Below are 11,416 nucleotides of genomic sequence, written 5' to 3' on the forward strand. Positions count from 1 at the left end.
TCTCTGTAAAAAATCAATAAAATAGATTAAAAAAAAAGGGTAATATGCAAATTGACCCTAACAGCAGAACGACTGGGAATCACTGGTCACTATGACACACACACTGACCACCACGGGGCAGATGCTTAATGCAGGAGCTGCCCCCTGGTGGTCAGTGTGCTCCCACAGGGGGAGCTCTGCTCAGCCACAAGCCAGGCTGATGGCTGCCAGTACAGCGGTGGTGGTGGGAGCCTCTCCTGCCTCCTCAGCAGCGCTAAGGATGTCCGACTGCAGCTAGGCCTGCTCCCCGCTGGCAAATGGACATCCCCTGAGGGCTCTTGGGCTGCCAGAGGGATGTCTGACTGCCAGCTTAGGCCCAACCCCTTGGGGAGCGGGCCTAAGCCAGCAGGTGGTCATTCCCCGAGGGGTCCCAGACTGTGAGAGGGCACAGGCTGGGCTGGGGGACCCTCTGAGTGCACAAATTTTTGTGCACTGGGCCTCTAGTATTGGATAATAAAGATAATTTCCATTATCATAAAAGATTCTATTGGACAGCCCTGCTCTAGAATCCATGTCATTTTTCTTCTCCATTCAAGAGAAATAGCTGAATTAATCTGGGCTGGTGGACACATCCATGTGCCAGGACGGTGGTGCACCCTGATTCCTCGGGGACAGAGCTCCTGCCCAAGGACCTCTTCATCTGGCTCTTTATCGTTCTCCTTCATGATAGCCTTTCAAATGAACTGTAAAGGCAATTGTTTTCCTAGTCCTGTGAGCTGTTCTACAAATTACTGAACCCAAGAAGGGGCTGGGGTTGTGGGAACCCTTGATTTGTAGCTGGTTGGTCAGAAGTACAGATCGCAACCTGGGACTTGCAAGCGGCATCTACAGTTGGGGAGCAGTCTTGTTGTGGGACTGAGCCTTTAATCTGTGGGGTCTGTGCTCACTCTGGACAGTTAATGTCATAATTAAATTGTAGGGAAACCCAGTTGGTGTCCAGAGAGTTGGAGAACTGTTTAATGTGAGGGAACGATCCACACATTGGTGTGAGAATTACTGTGAGTAGAGTGAGAAACACAGTTTACTCTTATAGTTATTGTTTTATTTTCTGCTTAAATTTGTTTCCCTATAATTACATCTCTTCCAACCATGAGCAATAGATTAATAAATCTACACCTGCAGTGTTAAAGTGGTTCTCTCTGATCATTTAGGAAGATTCCTTAACTCACCAGAAAACAAGGTGAAATTAATTCAGCTATTTATCTTGAGTGGAGAAGAAAAGTGACATGGATTCTAGAGCAGGGCTGTCCAATGGAACCTTTTATGATCATGGAAATGATCTTTATTATCTAATATGGGGGCACTTGAAATGATATTGATGCCACCAAGAAAAGAAATTTTAAGTTTAATTTTAAGTTTAAGTAGTTACATGTGGCTAGCGGCTACTTTCTTGGACGGCACAGCTCTAGAGACATTAGGAAGCTCAGAAAAAAGTCTGAAAGTTACAGTGGCTAGAAACCAACTTGCTCCTTATGCTTCTGGCAGTTGAGGTGCTGTAGGCCTCTAGTCTATGAATGGACTGTGCCACATCACAAGAGCTTTCTATGTAAAGACAAGTCTGCACAATAAGCAATTTGGATACCTGCTATCACTCAGCTCTCTTGAGTTTACTCCTAAAAGTTCCATTATATACAGTTGCCAGAGATTATTTCTTACCTGGAACTCTGCTCCGTATAGAAGTAACAAGTTCTTGGACAATTTCATCATTGCTCTTTCCCTCTCCTCCAGAAGATGACCTTGGCTGAACTTCAAGTATGGTGTTGATTAAAGTGGTGGTCTCTTTGTACTGTAATGGTGGGAAGAGACAGAACAGTGAAGACTTCAATTCTCAACACATAATTTTGTAGCACCTATAGTTCACTTATTGAAATAATGGTGGTTATAAACAAAACAAGGAATAATTATATTTTATGTTGAAGATAGAGTTGGTAAAATATGCTCATTGGAAATGCACAGTACATTGTTGTCAGTGTTATGATTAAAATATTTTGGTTGGACAACAATGTGAATTTCTTAATGCCACTGAACCGTATACTTAAAAATGGCTAAAAGGATACATTTTAGGCCCTGGCTGGTTTTGCTTAGTGATTAGAGCATCAACCCCATGGCCCAAAGGGTCGTGGGTTTGAATCCCAGCCAAGGGCGTATACCTTGGTTGCAGGTTCATCCCTGACCAGATGTGGGAGGCAACCAATCGATGTGTCTCTCACGTGATGTTTCTCTCTCTCCCTCTCCTCTCTTTCCCTTCCCCTCTCTCTCTTAAAAGAAAAATTAAGAAAAAACAGCCTTAGGTGAAGATTAAAAAAATAAAATAAAATGATAAATTTATGCTGTATATATTTTACCACAATAAAATGGTTAATTTTTTTAGCTAATAATTTAAAAGGCAGTTATGAAAGTAAGGAAGAAATAATGAGAACTGAGTTTTAGAACATGCTTTTCTAATTGAGAAAATGTTATTTAAATAAAAGTATTATGGCTTACTATGGAAAACTTGAAAACACAGAAAAGTACAGGGAAAAAATTTTCATGATCCTGCTTTTCAGAGATATTTATAACTTTGGTTTACTGCCCCCTCCCGCTTCCCATCTTGGACATTGTCTCTATATGTGTGCATATGGTTAAAAAAATTGAACCCATATAATTTATGTAGTATTCTTTTTCAATTTCATGAACATTCTTTCAAACATTACTATTGACATATTCCTTAGATTCTAAACACATATACAAAGTCACTTACTTAATGCTATAGTTAAATAGTTTGGTTTCCTTGCTCATTGCCAGTCATTTAATACCATGAATTTTCTATTTTAGTTCTTAACTCCTTGGTTGAATGGAAGAGTCTTGAAACATTTAGTGCAGCCAGTCTGGTATCACTTCCTATGATGGTAACTGAATTAGAGACTTCTGGTGAGCAACCATTCCCAGTTCGCTTCTCCTCTAGGGTGTAGCAAAGATCACACTTTCTTGTACCCTTACAGAAAGATGGTTCATGTGACTATTATGCTAAATGAGATGTGAGTCAAAGTGACGGTGGACTCTGTAGGCTGAAGCAGTGAAAAGCCTATGCCTAATTCTTCCGTTTCTCTGTTCTCAGGCTGTGAACGAAGGGGCCATTTTTTTCTTCTTCTAGTGAATGTAGCTACGTACGTTATAAGAGTGCTTTTCTCAGATTGAGTCCCAGGATGATTATGTGAAGTACAACCCCTCTATCAATCTGCTATCATAGCTGTTGTACTAAATCACTGGGACTTGAGTAATTTTCTTACTGCAGCACAACTGACTTCATCCTGACTAATATAGTAGACCATTTATACTTTTTTTTGGCGGGGGTCGGGGGGGGGGTGGAGGGGGAGGGGTGGTTTTGAAGTGAGGTGGACCAGATGCTAACATGGCCTTTTTCTTATAATTGTAGTTCCAAACTAGTTCTAGAATATGTCCATGCATAGCTTCAGTTTTTTTAGTTTCCCTTTCAAAAAAGCAAAACACAATTGCTTCTGTTTCTTATTGTTTTGCTGTATCTTCTTGCATCATGGTCATCTCTCATCATTTCTATTTTTGGACATTTCAATCTCCATTCTGGAAAGCTTATTAAGTTCGTTCCCTACATCACATGTATGATAATCTATATTCCAGTTCTGGTCTTTAAGACTCCAAAGAAGTTTTTAATTCTGCTATGGTATTTTTAGCTTCCTTGAAATATTTCATTCTCACATCTCATGGCATCCTTGGTATATACACGCCAGCCTGTTCTCAAAGTTTGGCTTTCTCTTTCCTATAGGCTGGGTCTTGTACTTTATCCCAGATGCCAGAACATATTCTTTCTTTCCTGGTTTCTTCAGTAGATGAGTTGCAGAAGGTGAGCCTGTGTCTCCTAGATGGTGTTTTCTATCCCTTATCTTTCTGTATTGTTCTTCCCCGCCCCATTTATTCAGCCTCTGTTGTTTTTTTCTTTTTCTTTTTTTCAGCCTCTAATCAGAAAAGAGACACTAGATTTCCGTTTGCTCATAGACAATCTATGTAGATTGCCCTTGACTTATGCTCATTATTCTCTTTGGAGGCAAATTTCTTCATTGTATCTCCACTTGATATGCACAAGTCAAGGTTCGGTTTTCTTTTTGTTTTTTTAAAACTAGGTTCAATTTTCTTTACTAGTAAGAACCTGTAGTTTGCTGGGCTAAGGAAGGAATCATTTGTATCTTTTGTATTAAAATTCTATTGATGACAAGAAGCAGAATTAGCTAAACTAAATCAGCTAAAAGCAAAGAAAAGGAACCTGTTGGCTCACATAGCTGGGAAGAAAACACAAGTCATGTGGGTTTCAGGCATGAATAGATCCAGTGCTTTCTCTCCTGTGCATGCTTGGCTGTTTCTCTCATTCTTTCCTGTGACGGATGACCTTCTTTCACGTGAGAGGGGAGTGGGGAGGGTGCCAGGGGTAAGACCACAGGATACTTCAGATACACAGCATCTGGAGCTCCAGTGGCGCAATCGGTTAGCGCGCGGTACTTATACAGATACACAGCATCCTATCCAGGGATTCCAAGAGGAAAGAAAGAGCCCTCCCCCCATCCCAGCATCTATAGACACTATCTCCGGAAGGGACTCCCATCCACCTAGCATGGGCCATGTGCCTGTTCCTTGGACCAAGTCAGGTGGTGAGGTGATGGGGTGCTGCCTTCGCTAGGCCTGAGTGACATGCTCACCTCTGTGAAGGTGGTGGATAGTTAGAATTCTTACCAGAATTTTATAGATGAGGAAGGGGTGGGAATAGGACATGCATTGTACCAGAAAAATGGAGGGAGGGAGGCAGGACAGAAAAACATACTGGGGGCCCACTACCTGCCTGCTTTCTCGTTCTCAGTCATCCTGAACCAGCAGAAAACACAAAAGTTCTGTGCTCCCAGGCACACACTGCCAAGACTGTTGCTCCTACCCGCAGTGCTGTATCTCTCAGCACTTCCCTATACCATATCCACACCCCCTGCCCCTTCTCGCACCCTCCACACCCCACCCACTCCGGAGCAAATATCAGATATGAGTGCAAATGAACACCAGGTCTGCCTGCCTCTTTTTCCTGCTGGAAGCAGAATAAGGAGAAATAAGATAGACGATTCTAACTCCTCACCGACCAGCAAAGCGATTTTAAGGGTGGAGAACGTGACACCAGGTTTCAGAGCATTAACCTCTTGATGTTCTTTCTGGAGGTTCCACTGTTGTTTTGCATGGATTCCTCAGTATCTAGGCCAGGGATCCTCAAACTTTTTAAACAGGGGGCCAGTTCACTGTCCCTCAGACCGTTGGAGGGCCGGACTATAGTTTTTAAAAAAAACTATGAACAAATTCCTATGCACACTGCACATATCTTATTTTGAAGTAAAAAAACAAAACGGGAACAAATACAATATTTGTATTTGCATGTGGCCCGCGGGCCGTAGTTTGAGGACCCCTGATCTAGGCAAACCTCACCCTCTAACACTTGTAGGGGCACAATTGAAGTTACAAAGAAGGATGAATAGGAAAAAAAGAAAAAGAAAAAGAGAGGGAGGTGATTCCTTTTAGCCTTGGGAGGCCAGCCTCGTCTTCAACCTTTAAAGCATCGCAGGGCCCTCAGGGACATAGCTCATTTCACGGCTTTGGTTTAGCCGCAGACACCTGAGCATGACAGATGATGAAAGTGGGAAGGTCTGCAGTGGCCAGGTCATGGGGAGCCTTGAGTGCCCTGTGAGGAGCTTGGACTCCTCGTAGGTAATGGTGCGGCAGCAGGAGGTCTTACAGGAGTAAAATTGTCCATTGGACCTATTGCTGGGCTCTGGTACTGTGCCCTCGATGAGCTTTTAAAGTTCGGTGTTGTAATTGCTCGGCCTTGCCAATTTGTTATCATACTTTCATAATGTGATCATCTCACCTTGGAGATTTGTTACCATACTTTTATAATGTGATCACCATGCGTCTTTGGGTAATATGAAACAAATACGCCCAGTATATTCGGAGAGAGAAGGGTAAAAGAGAAAGGACTACCCAGATGATCATCTGAGTCCCCACGTTATGGTAGGCCAGCAGGTAGATTGTGGGGTTGGCAGAAGGCTGGAAGGTGGAAGGGGTGGCCAGCGACAGGAAAATGCATCATGATTTTAGGACTCTGTGAAGGATCCTGAGGGAACAGGCTAAAGTGGAACCAAAAGCTGAAGGTAAGGTGAAACATGTATTTTATTTGTTTATTTAGGGACATTAGAATTGACAGAGCTGGTGAGGTGATTACCGATGTTGCAAGTTGACATACACAATATGAATAGGCATTTTAAGTTGAAAGGCCACATACCTGGAAAACTAGGTTGGCATTTTCGTGCATTCCAAATATTTCTGGGTCATCTATCAAAGGTAGATTTTCAATGTAGTCTTTAAACTCTTGTAGGGTGTCAGCCAAGGGCGCAAAATAGATGCCTGTTATTGAAGACACAGGAAGGAAATGCCTCAGATAGGCTGGCTTTCGCCCGCTAAGTTCGGTAGTTCTCTGCCAGGCTCAGAGGCTGGCTGTCATCAGCGGCCTCCCATAGAAACAAGGACAGTTTTTCCCAAGCCTCCACGTCATGTCTAGTTTCTTCACCTTTTCTTGAGGCCCCCAAGTACCTGATTAGGGCCCTAACCTTTCAGGGTGTCTCGCCCAGAACATTTCACGATTCTCGAATTCAGGGAGGCGCTGCTGAAAGGTAAGCCTTGTTAAGGGCTCCAGATTTCTATAACGTTGAAAACGCATGTAGACAGAATACAACCCATTTTAGAAAAGAAACAATTCAAAGTGGTTAATGCCCAAAATATGGCCTTGTGCTGTTACAACCAAAGGAGTTTTGAAGGCAGTCACGCCTGGGGACAGGGTGGGCACCGGGACTGGGTTGTGAGGACTGGACACAGAGAACGCCTGCATGGAAAACGGAGAGATGCTGACAACACTTCTTAGGGAAGGTCTTTTCCACAGAACTGAAAAGTCACTCACCTGATTCGGAATATTTGTAACCCCTTTCTAATGTTTCAGGAGAAAAAAATCTTTTCAAGACTGTCCGAAGGCATCTTTGATCCCAGGTGTCTGTAACTCTACCACCATATGTAATTTCACCTGCAAAGCATTTGCATTTAAAAACATATTATAATACTGTTTCTTTTTAATGGATAGACATATGCCATTTCTAATACGTTGATTTACATACGCATTTATTTGGGACTGAAAGTGGAAATAGCACAAGAGTTTCCTTCCACTACCTCCCCAAAAGAGAATAAGTCAATTTTTAAAAAGCAGGAGAAAATCTAGTTCATGTACTCTGCCCTTATTATTTTGTGTTTTCCAAATAACAGAAACTAAAGCCACTGAGTTCTGTTTACATATTTCTTCCTTCTTCCTGTTTTTTTTTGTTTTGTTTTGTTTTGCTTCAAACTATTGATTTTTGGTCTCCCATCATCATTGACTGCAGTATTCTAAAACATACTTTATGTGAAACATTGCTTTTTTTGTGGGGGCGGGGGAGGAGAAATGAGTAAAATGGAATAAAACATTTACAACAAGGCATCCAAACCCAACTTACCTTACAGATTATTGATATTAAGCTAGGGAAGAAAGAGATTCAAGGGAAGGAGCCAACCTGTCTCACAAAAATTATGCTATGGGGAATTAAACTTATTGGTATCCCGTCTCTCTTTCCACAGAGAAGCTCCGTGCAGCGTGCTCCATTGCGATCGGCAAATTCCAAGCCTGCTCACATCACCATTTTGTTCAGCAATCTCGGCCCCACAGGAGTGGCTGGGGGCAGGGGTATAAATTAGCCTCTCAGACCCCAGGCCCACCCCTCTCACCCTTCTTGGTCTACCCTGAGGATAGGCCCTCATCCATTCTTACTGTTGCTTTGTTATCCATTGTTCCAAGGTTTCATTGGCTTTTCAAGGCTCTAGATCACCTGGTACCTCTCTGCTGTCCCACACGCCCCTTACTCACCAATGAAAACCATCCACTCCCACCCCATCCCCTTCCAGAGCTCTCCCTTCCCCCACTTCCCAGTGCAAATTTCTTCTTCATGATTTGGACCTACATGGTCCAAATTGGATCTAATTTTTGTCAGTAAGGTCCCTTGTGGCATAATTAATATCTGCTAGCAATTTTAATTCTTGACATTTTTCCCTTTTTCAAAAGTACACCTGACTCAAAAGGTCAATCAGTGTCCAGATTCTTTTGAATTTAAGAGCACTAACTCTGGAGGCTAGATTGTCTGGGTTAAATCTTGGCTCTACTGGTTGTAAATGGAGTGCCTCAGTTTTCTCACGTGTAAAATCTTACCTAATAATAGACAAACATGTAAATTAACCATTTCTCCGCCATGCTCACCAGCCAATCAGGAGAGTATGCAAATTAACCCAACAAAGATGGCAGTTAATTTGCATATGTAGGGGCAAAGCAGCGGAGCAAGGACTGAAGGCTCCATCCGGAGCTGGAGCGAAGGGCTGGGTCCCGGGTGCTGGAGGAAAACCGGTGCCGGCAGCCAGGGGAAGGGAAGGCCTATTGCACGAATCTCTTCATGCAACGGGCCTCTAGTAGGAATATAATAGTCCTTGCCTTACAGGGTTGTTGTGAGGATTAAATCTGCTAATTAGTGGGAAGTGCTTAGAATAATGCTCGGCATGTAGCAAGAGCAATGTAATTTTTTGCTATTATTATTGGAGGAAACATCTGTCCCACTTTTCTATGTGTCAATATTCTTATGATATTCTGATCCTGGTCTTCTCTTCGCAAAGGGAATATCAGAAGTCATCACCACCACGATCCAACACCATGGAGGTGGCCATCTTTGTATGGGCCAGGTGGGTGTGAACCAACTGTGTGAGGCACACAGCTTGGATGCCCTGGCCATGTGGGCGTACTGACCAGTAATATAGGTCAGTGCATCCCAGGGAATCCTTCCTTCTTGACAGTAAAGGTTGAGGTTCAGTAAAGCGCATTCTCTGTCGCTGTCGTTAAATTCATAGCAGATGTTCCAACCAAGAGGGCCAAACTTCTTTCTTTCCTAGAATGGAAAATGAAAACCGTCTGAAGTAAAAGTTGATAACATTAATTTTGTGAAAAATATTGAGAACAAAAAGGTTTCTATTGAAGTCGGGTGTCCTCATTCTGCAAAATCAGTTAAAATCATGCAGTTTAACTTCAGCTGGGCTTTCAGCTTGGCTTCCACCAAACAAGGAGGCACCTCTTCCTCCAGTACGGGCCCCTCCAACATTTCTAACAGAACATTTGATATTCCTGAAAAATGGGGCAGGCCTGTCAAAGAACATTTCTTCTTCACAATAAAACATTTCTCCATCCAAATAGGAAAAAGAATCCCACCTGGTGTCCTTTGGCATAAAAAACACTGACACTCACCTAGCTGGTGGAGAGAGCTCCCCCTACTGTTCTAAGGAGTGTGTCCACCATGCAGGCTCTTCAGTCAAGCCATGCTGTGCTGACTACATACTGACTTCTGTATAGAGACGTCTTTTTTTTTTTTATTGGTACACAGAATCATAATCCTTGTTTCATGACTTCTCATAATGAAATCTTTCCTTCTGTTTGTGTTCTATCCATCCCATCTTAATTTCATAATTCTAAACTGATGATTATACCAGAGGATTGGTCCTATATTCTCTTTGTTTCAAAATTTTTCTAAATCTTAAACCACTTCCTCATCTCAACTGCTTTCATTAGAACAAGGGCCTCACACCTAGAAACCCCAATCCTCTTGGATCTCCTGTAGGACCTTTTTTACTTATCCCATATCTTGCATCTACAATTTGCTTTTTTCTAGACTTGATTTTTTTCTCTATGGCCTACACACATTTGAAAAGCAGTCAGCCAGTTGAATCAAGACTCCATCTAGAGCTACATATTTGAAGAGTCAGAATTCAAGTACAAGCCACAGGATGGGTACCAGACCTGGACAGCAGTGAGGTTTGACCTGAAGGAAGGGGAAACTAGTGCTGATCTGAAGATCATCTTTCAGGGGACCTGGGACTCCAAGTCACTGGCAGGAAGCTGTGAAGGTTGTTATAGCCACTCAAACAGGAACAGGTGAGAGTAAAATTATTGCAAGAAAGATTAGGGCTTAATGACTGACATGATATATATGTGTCAAGAGGGAAGAACAAAAATAATCCTGAAATTTTGGTTGTAGGTGATTGACAGAAAGGAGGCACTGATATCAGAAGTAAAGTCTAGAGGGGAAGCAGATTTTGGGGAGTGAGGCATAGCTGAGGAGATCAGTTTTGTGCATTGGACCTGCTGCAATCGTCCAGGTGAAGGTGTTGAGAACAGAGCTGGGAGGCAAGGCTGTGAGATACCGAGACCAGGGAAGCACAGAGATCAATCAGCAACTGCGTTAGAACTCACTGGGCTCGGACACAGAACAGGACCTCGGCATTTCACGATGCCACTTGTAAGCTTTCATTTAATTCTTACTGTTTATTTATTTATGTTAACAAAATACATGTTCTTGTTTCTATTAAGAAGCAGAATTGAGTGTACCTGAACAATTGCATGGAAGAAACAAATGCCAAATATTATTTGTCTCCATTGTTGTCCAAGTATATTTTCTTCAAAATATGAAGGTGTCATTTCAGTAAATGCTCGTCTGATATTCGCACGTAAGCCTTTTGGAGGCTCATTGGTTACCTGGATTTAGATGAAACATTCATGTCAGAGAGAGTGACTTGAAAGATCTGCATGATTTCTGAGTAGCACATGTGGACTGAAGCCACTGAGAAAATGTAGATAACTCATGCCCGTGGGGTGTCCTGGCATGCTCGTGCCTGCTCTATGTCTTGCTGTGGTCCCGTCCTGGTGGGTCCTCACACCTACAGTGGGTAAACCACCTGCACAAGAACCTCAGACACTTCTATTTGGTGTCCACTTTTCTAAACAAGGCCTTCGGCATCGGCTTTTCTGTTCATCCCAACACATGGCATCGCCCCACACTTTGCCTTGATGACATGGGCAGGGAGGGAGGATCCCTGGGTGAACATCTGCAGAGGCTGCTCACATATTGGAAACTTTCAGCTCCGAAATCCAGCAGCCTGTAGGTCTTCCTGTCTCTCCAATGCTGAAGCATCCCTTTCACGCTGGGAGGGTTCCTATTCTCATCCCTGCATCCTTGACATGTTTTGCTAGAGGCTAAGATGGGACAACTTGAGCCGAAACCGGTTTGGCTCAGTGGATAGAGCGTCGGCCTGCGGACTGAAAGGTCCCAGGTTCGATTCCGGTCAAGGGCATGTACCTGGGTTGCGGGCACATCCCCAGTGGGGAGTGTGCAGGAGGCAGCTGATCGATGTTTCTCTCTCATCGATGTTTCTAACTCTCTTCTCTCTC

The 11,416-nt window shown here is 43.1% G+C and overlaps 1 protein-coding gene across 1 annotated transcript in view; it reads right to left on the reverse strand.

Moving 5' to 3' along the window:
* The window catches only part of DNAH6 (dynein axonemal heavy chain 6), a 225,389-nt gene that overhangs the window by 14,800 nt on the left and 199,173 nt on the right, over positions 1–11,416 (reverse strand). Inside the window, 5 exon segments of the mRNA XM_023763522.1 lie at positions 1,696–1,825; positions 6,362–6,483; positions 7,034–7,153; positions 8,948–9,086; positions 10,577–10,723. Coding sequence (XP_023619290.1) covers positions 1,696–1,825; positions 6,362–6,483; positions 7,034–7,153; positions 8,948–9,086; positions 10,577–10,723 — 658 coding nt within the window.

This window comes from Myotis lucifugus, unplaced genomic scaffold (genome assembly GCF_000147115.1).
Source record: "Myotis lucifugus unplaced genomic scaffold, Myoluc2.0 scaffold_290, whole genome shotgun sequence".
Taxonomy (NCBI): Eukaryota; Metazoa; Chordata; class Mammalia; order Chiroptera; family Vespertilionidae; genus Myotis; species Myotis lucifugus.